This window comes from Gallinula chloropus (genome assembly GCF_964237585.1).
Source record: "Gallinula chloropus genome assembly, chromosome: 14".
NCBI classification, from domain to species: Eukaryota; Metazoa; Chordata; class Aves; order Gruiformes; family Rallidae; genus Gallinula; species Gallinula chloropus.
Window position 1 is genome coordinate 5,399,655 of NC_140099.1, and position 12,863 is coordinate 5,412,517.

General features: G+C 42.4%; 1 protein-coding gene across 1 annotated transcript in view; it reads left to right on the forward strand.

Moving 5' to 3' along the window:
• The window catches only part of BRF1 (BRF1 general transcription factor IIIB subunit), a gene marked incomplete at its 5' end in the record, with an annotated part of 169,369 nt that extends 161,407 nt beyond the window's left edge, over positions 1-7,962 (forward strand). The window contains 3 exons of the mRNA XM_084270529.1: positions 1,981-2,032; positions 5,387-5,555; positions 7,774-7,962. Of these exons, the coding sequence (XP_084126655.1) occupies positions 1,981-2,032; positions 5,387-5,555; positions 7,774-7,811 (259 nt within the window). The 3' untranslated portion in view covers positions 7,812-7,962. The remainder of the gene's footprint in view (positions 1-1,980; positions 2,033-5,386; positions 5,556-7,773) is intronic.
• Between the last annotated feature and the right edge of the window lie 4,901 nt (positions 7,963-12,863).

The following is a 12,863-nucleotide window of genomic DNA, read 5'->3' on the forward strand; positions in this document are numbered from 1 at the left end:
ACAGCTTGATTTTAATTGGGGGGAGGAAAGATTTGAGGGTGCTCCAGGGAGGGCTGTTGCTTTTTGGTAGCAGGAGGAAATAGGTGCAATCTTTGGTACAGTGTTAATTGCAATAATCACTACTACTGGTTTAAAATAAAGGTCCTTCATTTCTTACCCCTGTTGGGTTTTTTCAGTCATGTCAATGAAATACAACCTGTTTGGCAATTAGCATCCTTCAGCTACGTAACCTTTTGACACTGCTGCATCCGTATGTTTGTAAGCATCTAAACAGGGTGGCTTTTGGAAAACAGTGATTGACAGTAGGTAGGTAGGCTCAAATTTTAGGAAATAAGGACGGATTTTTTTATGATGATGGTGGTGAACCACTGGAACAGCTTGCCCAGACAGGTGGTAGATGCCCCATCCCTGGAAACATTCAGGGTCAGGTTGGACGGGGCTCTGAGCAACATGATTTAGTGAGGATGCCCCTGATCACTGCGGAGGGGTGGATAAGATGACCTTTAAAAGTCCCTTCAAACCCAAAAGAGACTGTGATTCTGTGAAAACTCTACAGTTCAGGTCTGATAAAGGAAAGAGAAGGCCAGGCACATAGGGGGAAGCGTGTCCATGTCTTCAAATACTTTCACTCTAAGCCCAGAATTCCGCCAGGTTTTTTAAGTAATAGTTTGTGTGGGTCTAGAATATCTCTTTCTTGTAATTTTTGGTAATTATGAAATATGACAAAGGTATCCATAGCAGAATAATGAGTTCTGGATCCTTCAGCAGTACAGCTCCTGAAGCATTGAAGCATTACCCCGGCTTCTTTTTGTTTAGTTCTGCCGTAAGGAGGCACCTTGGACTATTTTGGTTACTGAAATGCCTTTTAAGTCTTGCAAAGCATTTCAGAGATGACCAGTCTCTGGTCCTTTTTGGAGCTTGCCCAATATCTTGTATTTTAATATTGTCTTCTCCACCAGATAATTATCAGAGTTCCCCCCACTCATTCTCTGGGGTTTTGTTTCCTCCTGCTGCTTATTTGAAATAAATAAGTCAGAAAACAACCAGTATCTGTGTGTTAACAGAGAGGAATGACTAATAGAAAAATGAGAGGAAAGATCCTGCTTATCATAAAAGACTATATCTCTGGAGACGTAAATTGGTATTCATTAAGTTGTTTGCCTAGACTTAGTTAAAAGACGTTTGAGGAGCTGTCTGAGCAGCATTTCAGTAGCAAGCAAGTCATCCTCTTCATGGCAAGATACATCCAGATGAGGAGAGACCAGAATGCAGAACTAAATGATGGATTGAGAACAGCCTTCATGGCAGTGAGGAGACAACGGGTTATAAAAGATTTTTCAGAAAGAACAGTATTTAGCACTTTGCTATGGGGTAACACTGACCCATCTTTTCTCCCAAACAAGCAGGTCTCTCTTGTATCTGATCCAGAATTTATGTGCAATTTCTGTAGTGCAAGGTCCCCTTAGATTTGATTATGATTTCTCTAGCTGGAGGTTAGAATTTAATCTGTGATGATTCTGATATCCTGCGTGTCTAAACGTACTGGTATCCTGTATATGTCATCAAACAGGGAAGGAGCTGCAGAGTGTTCCTGAGTAGTTCAGTGTGGCTCGTTTTTGCCATGTCTGCATTTCTCCAAAAATCAGCTGAGTCTTTTGACTTTTGTAATATGTGACAAAACCACCTATTAGAGAGACCTGAGCTGAGCCGGGGCTGCAATCTGAGATGAGGTTTTGCTTCTTGACAGGCATCTTCTCTCACTATCCTGAACTGGGACAGATGCTTACAAGGGAGTGTGTGTATTAATTATTGTGGAGTCTGTGGCTTTCTGCTCTTTATCTTCTATCTTTAAAAAAGTAACTGCACAATGTAACACTAGCAAAGTGCTTTCACTGCTTGGAGAGTGAATACTCTGTGTCAAATTCCTATGCCTGGTGTAACTTTTCAGATGTTAACTGTTTCTTCATTCATTCTTTGCAGATTAAGACCCTTGATTTCAACACAGCTGGCTAAAAAGGTTGCCACTGAAGAGGTATGTATGCCCAGCACTTCTCCTGGTGCAACAGTTTGAGTTTGGAAATTCCCACAAGCCCCTCAGCCTGGCTCTGGTTATGTGGTAGATACAGGCAAAAGAGATGAGAACCTTGTCTGATTGGTCCAGGAGCTGGTTACTACAAACTGCAAAGCTGAGGTTGCCTGTTCCCCAACCAAGATTTGCCCTTACTTATCTATCAGTAACCTCAGCACAGCCTCATAATCTCTGGTTAAACAGCAAAAATGACAAAACTCCCTGCAAACTTCTAAAAAGGCACGTATCACACAAATGGGAAGCAGGAGCAGGAGAGGGCAGAGCTTGTGGCCACTTTTCGGCACTTGGACCATCCCTGCAGAGAAGGGGGATGATGCAGAACACCACTTCTGTGCAGCCGTGCTTCTGTGGGACACCAGTGAGGGAACACAAAGTGACAGCTTGCCTGATACAGCATGGCTTACTCTTCACTTGATTTGCTTGTTTAGTTTGAAAATATAATAGTGCTATAGAAAAGTTAGGGCTAGTGACTGGCCACTGCCAGAACCCCTCCTTGGGTGGCTTTGTGAACATGTAGTGAACATGGGTGGCTGAAGGGAGCATAAATATTTTCAGTCAAACCAATAACTGCTTTCTTTCACTATTATACTCAAACATACACATTGTGTGTATGGTAAAACAGCTGTCTACTGCATACCTAAAAATCTTCCTAATATACCAGAGATATTTGTCTTCCAAAGTGTTTTTCCCATGAACGCATGACACTGACACCCTTTTGATACTGAAGTTGGTGCCCTGGTTTTGGTTGGCATAGTGTGAATGTTCTTCTTAGCAGCTGGTGTAGTGCTGCATTTGGGAGTTATGATGAGAATCATGTTGGTAACACCATGATGTTCTAGTTGTTGCCAAGCAGGCAAGGACTTTTCAGCTTCACATGATGCCCTGCTAACGAGAAGGTGGGGGGTGACCCAGAGGCTGGGAGGGGACATGGTCAGGACAGCTGATGCAGACTGCCCAAAGGGATATTCTGTACCACATAACATCATACTCTGCTTATAACTGGGGGTTGGCCAGGAGGCAACACAGCTGCCCTCTGCGTTAAACCACAACCCTTGGGCAGTTTGACATGCTTTGACAGTTGCCCATCCTTACATAAAGATAGACACCAAACTGAAGCCTGGGATATCCGCAAGTGAATTCAGGAAGTTTTGTTTAACGGTGTAGTTTGACTGCCTTATTTTCAGAATGACTAAACCCCATTGATTTTCAGAAACAGTTTGATATCCTGCCTGGGGAAATACATTTTCACTTCTTACTCTCTGCTCATTAGAAAACTCCGCACATTTTTAGAAGTGTAGCAGTCTGGAAGTGGACATGATAATTAGAAGAAGGTCACATTTTAATTAGTGTAGTGCAATTTTAAAAAATAATGACTCAATTGTAGCTTCTTTATATTCACCCACTTTTTCAGAGCAGATGGATACTTTTAAGCATATAAATTGATATATATTGTGATGCTGATTTCGTCTCAAATTGTTCTGCCTATATCTGCTTATACCAAAATGTAGACAGTCTCAATTTGATCATTCTGGAGGCAAAAGCAATAGTAGGAAATATAAAATAAACTGGAGGGAAGTCCCTCTAAATAATACGATTAATTTGAGCATTAAAAAATCATGAAGACCTGTCTCTGACTGATCCAAATACCTAAATACTTGATTTTCTATTAAAATTAATGAGTATCTTTTGCCCTATTAATGAGCTATTGGAGCAAACCCTTAGGTGACTTTGAAAAACTCAGGCTGATTCTTTAGCTTGACTGGCATGGTGTATGACAAGTTAAGGAACAGCTTTGATGTGTGAATAATTAGCCTATCAATTTTTTGGTACAGGGGCATTCTCTTACACTGTATCTCTAAAATGCCTGGAGTTACAGGGATCCTGGGAGCTGCCGCATCCCAAGTAAACATAAATAATTAAATAAATAAATGTTTAAATGCCGAATCAGAATTTGCTGCCAGTGGGATTGGAGAAGATGCAGCAGTACATAGCTGCGTTCTGTGATTTAAAACCTAAAGCACTGTAGGACTTTTCTTATGGTAGGGACCAGAGGAGCTGAGGTTTCCTGATCTCTCTCGGATCATTCATTGTTAGGAACACCTTACCACGGTCCTTCCCAAGGAAGGACCTAGCTCTCTCCTAGCAGGGGAGATGAGGACTCAGTGCAGATAACTGCTGACTAGTGACAGGTACTGTTAAGTATTCCCATTTCTCAGAACTGCTCACATGGAAAAGCAGCATCAATGGCTAATCTTTAAAGTTCTTCAAGTTGCCACTAAATGCCACTTTTTTGGCCACAAAAGCTCTAGTGTACAAACCCCAAAAAACCCAAGTGCAGGACGGAGGTGAAAAGTGCCCTGTTACAAAGCTGGTGGAGATAAAGCTCCTAATGTCTCTTCCTTGGATGAGAGAAGGAGCTGGAGCCCAATCTATACTTAGCACACCATGAGAGAGAGAGCTCTGAAGAGGCCGGTGCCGGAACTGTGCTGGGGCTGTGCTGGGACACACTACCCTGCTGGTTCCTGCCCTGTTCCCAGATCTGTCACTAGTGAACAGTGTTACCTTCTCCAGGCTCACCTCTGTCTCCTTGTGCTGTTGCCCTTTCTCTCCCTCCCTGCTGTGTTCTGCCTAACCTTGGAGCAGCTGCGGAGATGTGTGTAGGGAAAGGGTCCTGTCAGCAAATCAGTTCCCAAATTAGCGTCAGAGATCGTTATTCTGATGAATCTCATAGGTAATGTTACAGGTGCTGGCGTGTATTATCAACCCAGTGCTCTGCCATCACATGCAGTGCTGTCTGAAGAGTGCTGTTTGTTCGGCAGCTCATTGTGCCTCCAAATAAATCCAACCAGAGCTGTCAAAACTAACACATGCCAGGGTTTTTCTGATTGGAAGGGTGCATTTTTGCTATCATTAAAGTGTCAGTAACGTTGTTATTGTGCAATAGGCCTGATGTGAGTCGAGCACAATGAGGAAAAGGTTGTAAGTTTTCCTGCAGAGCCCTGCTGAGGAGCCTTCACTCCCAGATGTCTCCTTACCTTGTGCTTGAGAGAGGATCCTTGCTCTGCTGTTACTGTCTCTGGATATTTCACTTACCCAGCTATGAATTATGTGAAAACTCTGGATATTTAAGCCTGACTTTCATTTGGGCAACATTTCACTGAGCAACCTTCATGTCCTCTGTAAGAGCTGAGCATCCAGCACTGGATTCAGGCTTTCCTGTGCAGAAGCTGCTAATATTTTGTAAAAATATTGCACAAAAGGAAGGTTTGCTTTACTGTCCCCTTTTCTTTTTTGCAGGCAGTCTTTCCAAATGCACAAGCAGAAGCTCCTAACTTAGAAAAACCAGCAGCTGTGCTCGTGGAGAGTGGCCCAGTAGCTTATAACCCTGATGAAGAGGTGGAAGAGGAGGAAGTAGAAGAAGATGATGATCACTGCATGAGTGCCTTGCAGTTAATGGGAGGAAATGGTAAGCTGGGATGCTGTCTAAATTACCATTTACTGGTGCTGTGGAGTTCCTTATTGCAGGGCTGAGGACAGACAGGGTGCCCCTGCTTGTCCCTGTCCTCTGGCAGCTCACCCCATGCAGCGCTCCTGACGCCTTTCCGGCTTCTCCCATTCCTGTGGGAAAGCCTGGAGTTACCCTTGTCCGAAACCTGACCTTCTCAGAGACTCCTCCTGAGAAAACTTGGCATCTCGAGCTTTAGGCTAGGAGGGCTTCTCAAGAATGAACTGATGTTTTGCCTTCTTCAGAATTACGTTTATTAATGTGGATCTGAGGAATTAAAGGGTCAGGAACCCCTCCATCAGCAGTGCTCAGAGCTCTTTGACTCCCAAGCTGAGCCACCATGCTCCTGCTTGCTTCCTCAGCAGGGGCTACAACGTTCTGCCTTGTCTGTGAGCCCTGGGGATGTGGCTGTCCAACTCCAAACAAAATGAATCGTCACACTCCACTTCTGGTAAAAGTGTGAAGAGGAAAGAGTTCTTCAGCAAGTACAGAAACAGCGTTGATAGAGTAGGACGTGCTGCATGGCACACAGATGTGAGCTAATTTCTTTGGGTTACCCAGAAAAGCCAGCCGTTTAATTAGGTTTCACTGCTGGTAGGGATCATCTCTACTGAGGGTTTTATTTTTTTTTCCCTAGCTGGACACATCCTTTATTAAAAACTTCCCCTTAGAAGCTAAGCTTTGAAAAAAAATACACAAAAATATTTCTGAAATGAGAGCTGCTAATTACGGGTTGTGAAAAAGCAAGATGGGAATAAATTTCCTTCTGAAATGTTATTTACTGCAAAAATCCAGTCCTTCCAGTGCTATTAATTTCTCTTCCACGGACAACATGTATACATTTCACAAAAGTGGCTGTTGCTTTTAAATTGATTTCTCCACTGGAAAATAATTGCTGAAGCGTAGGAAAAACAGTTTGTTGCCTGCATTTATTATTAGAATAACGTTCCCAAGAAAAAGGCACCCATGTGGGGAGGGTGGGTCTACGTTTATTAATAAACCCCCCACAAAAATAGAACAAAGGTCACTGAGCTTTTTTTTCTTTGCAAATGTTACTATTTTTAATCCATTCTGAGAACATTCCACTACTCCCTGTCTGGTCTGGACAACAGCTGAAAAATCAGAGTTTAAAACAAACAAAAAAAAAAAGGGGGAGGAGGAGCAGAAAAACTAAAGGGTAGAGGAGTATTCCCAGAATCCAAACACAGGTGTGTGGAGCTGCTCAGCAGAGCAACTAACTCCTTCCTAACTCTGCTCTTCGCTGGGTTTGGACCCCATCTGCCTGGAATATACAGATGGTGAGCTTCACCCAGTCTGCACAAGTTATTAGGGATCACACTTAATTCTGCTTCCAAGCATTAGCTTGAGTCTCTGGATGAAATGTTGCACAGTATTGGGTTTGGAATGCAAAGGTTACCTTTACTGAATGCTCCTATGTGATAGTTATCCTTAGGTTCGACTGTGCAACAGAAAGTACCCATTTCAGTGCTCACAGAAAAGCAATCAGTGCATTAGAAGCACACAGACATGCCTTCTGACACAAGCATCACACAGTCTGCACACTCAGCATTGTTTAAGAAAAGAAAACTGGATTAAACAACCAAAAAAAGGCAAAATTTTAAGTTGTTCCTCTAGGATTAAACAGGTTTGAGTCAGATGTGTTGGTCAGGACTCCTTGCACGGCTCCTTTGATGTTGATGGGATCTCTGAGCTAGCTCTGGACCCTTGCAGTTGAAGCTTACAAATCCACACATGCTATAAGCAAGCCAGCTTTTCTCTTGGTGGCTATGACCAGTGAGAACTGGGATGACTTGTGTGCTGCTGCTTATCAGCCACCTGGTACCAAATTGCTTACGACAATCAGGCTTGCTCACCTTAACCTCTAAATTACAGCCAGTGTTTCATGTATCCCTGTGCCAGGTATTCCTAAATGAGTGACAAATGAGGAGAGATATTTACACATAGGTGCTTACAGATGTTTATTTCATTGAGGAAAGCACACACGAGAACTTTTAACTTAGCTCTAAGAAAATACTTGATTTTTTAAACTGCTTGCTTAAGGCAAAACATCCCATCTAGTTACACAGCAAGAAAACAACCTGGAAGTAGCGATACTTTTGTTGTATCTGCCATCTACCTGGAATATTTGTGTTTTTATATGCCTTTGTCTTTGTTTCAGATTACGGCTGTGATGTGGACGATGACGATGGCTATTAGTTCCATTTACTTCCAAAGGACATGGACTGTGTCTTCTTCCCAGCAAATCTTCAGACTTCCCACTGTATGAGTAGTGAAAAACAGCTGTCTGTGGTCAGCAGATGTAATCGAACAATCCTTACTTTTGTACTGCTAATTTTAGGTTGGCATTGACTCTGGTCAGTTTACATTGACCCATAACCCAGCAATAACGTTTGGGTTTGTACTTGAATTTTTTTTTGTATTGCTTTGGTGAATCATAGTTTGAGGATGAAATTAATGGGGTTAAGGCTTCCAGTGAACAAAAGAAAAAGAGACAAAACAGACAGTGTATAAAGCACGTGTGGCTGAAAGCAACGCATCTCTTCTTTATGTGACTCTGCTTTTAGGCATGCTGTTGAAAGGGAGCAGATTGCAGGACAGATAGGGGAACAGGTAAAAAGGACAAGCATGCCTGTTGATTATTTGAGCCCGGTGGCATTAGTTGTCTCATAATGCTACAGCTGAAAGAAGACATTACCTACCTGTACAGTAAACATGACCTTGTTACTGTATACCAGGTTCCTTACCCAGGCCTATCAAAAATTAATGACAAGTTATGTATTTGCAGGGCAGTTTCAATTTCGCTGACATGAAGTAAATACTTCTTTATATTAATCAATTTGTAGATATCTTGAAGAATATGACAATAGAAGACAATGTTGGCAGCGAATAATCATCTTCCACTCCAAGTCCAGTGTGGCGTATGTGGAAGGAGGGAGAAGACCTGGTTGGGACAAAAAGTGTAGAGAACAATACAGTGCCATGCCCGTGTGCCTTGGCTGGGCATCCCTAGGGACAGCCAGCTCTTGTTGTGGCTGGTATCGCTGCAGGAGAGTCACTCTGCCCATCTCTCTGGAGTTCTCTTGTCTGACTGAGTTATAACGAGTGAGGGTCTGTTCCCAAGAGCTGCCTGTATCTAAAACTGGTTGAAAGAAAGAGAAAGCTGAGCTTTTTAATAAATAAGCTAGCATCTGCTTTAGCTGAATTTAATTTAATGTAATTTATTTAACTTTCTGTGGGTAAATTAAAGGTCACCATGCAGCAGTTTGACTTTTGTAGCTTAAATCCCACCCTTAAACAATCGCTGCCGCGTGAATGATGTGGGTACTCTCATCCTAAGTGCCCCAAAATGTCAACAGGCGGGTCCTCCTCTTACAGATGCAGTGCTGGGAGAGTGGGGCTCAGGGGTGGAGATCCTGCCCTGTCACCTCTGGCCCTCTGCCTGCCCCTGGCACTGCTGGGCCCGAGGCTCTTGGCTCTTGACAACACACTGCACTCTGGATCACGCTCTTGGTGACCGCACCTGCAGGACCCAAGGTGTTTTCATCTCTCTCCCTTGTCTAGTGACAATCATGAACACTGTAGCACTGCAGGCTTGTCTTAATACCAGGGGAAGACGGATATTTATCTTAAGAACGTGGTTTCTGTTCAGCTGTCTCTCCTGGTCAGCTCGTCCTTTGACCCTTTTTGAGGAGCGCTCATCACTAAAGCACCCTCCATCCTCCCACTGCAGAGGGTGGGATGTGGCAGGAAAAGAAGCTGCCTTAGGAGGCTCTGTAGCTACTACCAGCCAGAGTGATGCTGCTGCTCGTACCTGTGGTCATCAGGAAAGAGGGGAAGACCCGTATGGCCTTCCATACTTCTGTCCCTCTCAGTAGCATGCATAAGAGGGATCATGTAAATAGAGCAAGAGGAAGTGCTTTTTTTAGGAGCAGACTTGATAATATTTGGCTGATAAATGTAGTTTTTTGGGTGGGTTGTATCCGCTAGATATTTCTGAGCCCTGTGTAGTATTTCTGCAACAACTTCTTAAAAGCAGAACTCGGTAACAAAAATGATGTAGCGTGGCTAATGGGAAGAAGAGCTCTTCTGAACCAGATTCCAGTTACCTAGTTTGCTGCACTTCAGTGGAAAGAAGAGATTCCATATATTTCATAGGGGAAAAGCTGGCATTTTCACCAAAAATCTATAGATTTTTTTCTGATACTTTATAAATACTGCACAGAAAATGATACTGAGGAGATAAACCTTTCTACCTCTCTTTTATCAATACTGTAAATTAAAAATCATGCTATAAGCAGACAATTTTTTTTTTAAAAAGTAGTTTGTTTTATCAAAGTTCGTGCTGTGCAAGTCTTTGAGACAGTTGAGTTTGAGCATTTGGGTTTGAAGTAATCTTCCAATAGCACTATTACAAGTACCCATACTCTTGGTATTTTCTCAAAGCTCGGGTTTTATTCCAAGGTACACATTATTCTCTATGCAGGAAAGAAACATGCATAAATAAACATGTGTATGACTCACGTAGGTCGAGCGCTTTCCTCAGATGCATGATGTTGGTTCTTAAAGAAGCAGATGAGATGGATTCTTTATTGCTGAGGGTCTTTCCTCCAGTCTTCTGTGTAGTACCCCAAAGGGTACTAAACCTGCTGCCAGTGTGGTGATGTTACGTGTGGGAGCTGAGAGTCCAACCAAACGGCTGCTGCTGGTAAATTTGAATTTCAGTAGCACGTTGTGTTGCTGAGAACATTGTTCCCTGCACTGGAAGGAGAGGACTGCAGTTTTATGAATGCTTTTGTGTGATTTGATTGGGAAAAGCTATCGTGTAGTCTGCTAGGAAGGCACTGGGAGGGCAGAAAAGGAAAAGAGGAAGGGGAAAAAGAAAATAAAGACCTACAGTTCCATAGCATCTCAGTATTGGTGGTGAAGTCAATGGCCTGGTTTCTGTACAGTAGAAGGCAAGGCAGTGGTATCGGGTCGTCAGACTTCACTCTGAGCGTTTTGAGGCTCCTTATGTGGTTATGTACGTTTTTAATTTATTGGTGACTTACCGGGATTTTTATAATGTTCATTCCTTCTTGATTTAACTAAGCTCAGGAAATGTAAACAGATTAGAACATGCTAGTTTCTGTTTTTTTATAGCTAGTCATTAAAATGTAAAAAGATTAACACTGCATTAACTCTGTTTACTACTGTTGACGTATCTGGACAATTTTGTTGTATATAAGTAAGCCTAAATTCACTTGGAGTAATTTGGACCCTGCTTTTCTCAGGATTCTGATTATAATGAAAAGAGCTTATAAGGCTTCAACATTTGTTGTTCTTAGATCTTCTTATTTGAACCCACACAAGCTGTATATCATCGGGTTTGTCGCATAAAGCATGTCTCTTGCTGTAAGTCACTTCGCTTGACAAGCAAAACCCTCCAGCTGCTGCATCCAGTTTGTCTGCCATGCAGCCTCTTAACACTCTTTTTATTGTGGGAGTAAAAAAAAGCGAAAGAAATAAGGAAAATAATGGGATTCTGCAGTATGGTGAGTGCGTTTTCAGTGTCTTAATCATCTGTGACATTTCTTTAAAATCACTGTGTTCAGTACAGCAACTTCTAAATGGTGCCAGACAGCCTTGTCTTGAGGGTTAAACGTGTTTGTTGAAAAAGTTCTTGCCATCCTGATGGCTTGTTTGTATTCTTTGGATTGCATTGAAACTCCAGTCACAGATGTGTACAGTTAATGTTGAGTTTGCCTAATAAATGTTCTGTTTCTTATTTTTGTGTTGAATCCTTGCATTTGGTTCAGTTTGTGCCAAGGAAATCAAACTTGTTTGATGTAAGCATATGTATCATCCTTACACAGCCACAATATAAGCCATGTTAAGCTTTTTTTTTTTTTTTTTACTGTAATATATTTGCTGTAAATAAAAGGTGAAACCCTTGAGTAACCCATCTTTTATGATGCTGTCCCGGTAGCTTCTGATTTTTTCTGTCTTCATTCTTATGAATGTTCGTTTTTGATTGCTGCATGATTGGTTGCTGGCAGCCAAAATTTGTAATTCAGAGCTTTCTGCTGCCTCTGCAAGGGACGACACATCTAATCAGACAAGTGGGGTTTTTTCACAAGATATTGTTCCGCTGATAAATGCAGATACTTTCTGTAAACTGCATAACATTAACGAGGTTTTTCCACTAAGCTCTATAATTAACTGACTGTGGGAACAATATATATAGCGTGTGTTTAGTGGAACAGTTCCAGTGCTTGTCCCTGAAAGTTGTATCTTGATAAATAAGGTGTGTGCTGTGCTGAGTTAAAAACCATGTTATTTTGTCCACATCTGGTCGCCACAGTTTGGAGGCCAAAATCCACATCTACACTTTGTGCACAAGGGTGTTTGCGCCTTTTTTTATCTTTACTTCTGGACAAGGAGCTACTACTGGATTCTCAGGACTTTCTACTGTGAAGTTACAGCATGAACAGGGCAACGAACAGTAGTTTTGCTAAGGCAGTGAGTGTGTGTCATTCTGGCATTTCACTGGGTTCCCATAATCACACCCAGGTGCAATTCTGCTCTCGCTGACATCGGGGTGGTTTTCTCTTGTTTCTTTTCAGCTGTTCCAGCCCTTTCCACTGGCACTTGGGAACTTCTCCAGTGATGTCCATCACTGAGGCTCTCTCACTCATAACATCTAAGCTGCTAAAAAGTACTGACCACCTTGGCCTCGTATCTTCTGCTTTTCCCAAGCTGTCCAGTAACTGGCTTTTTCTCTTCCCTCCCACGCCAGACTTTCATAACCAAAACCACTCTGTCCCCCCAGCTGCATTCATCAAATGCACACCCTTTAAGGGTCTGGGAAGTTAAATAATGCTAATAATAAAGCTGGAATCTTATGAAGCTTTATATTTGCTTTATTTGTCACCCCTAGATCAGAGCACGCTTGCTCTCAGGTTCATGCTTTGTAACCCAGAAAGGGCTGTTGTCATTTTTTCCACTCCTGTCACACGTGCAAGAAGAGTTACAGCATATTATTTGGCATTTATTATGCCCACCTTGGTACCTGGCAGTGGTCTTGTGAGTGGTGGCTGGTTAGTGAAAGGATGTAAGCATGTGAGAAGGGAGCGTGGGGGTAAATCAATTACTTGACAGTGTAACAGATTCACATGGTGAGTTCCTTCACTGTAGTTGTTTTTTTCTTATGGGACTGGTGTGCATTTTCATGGAAATGAGGGAGGAGCATACATTTCCTAAAAATGCAAT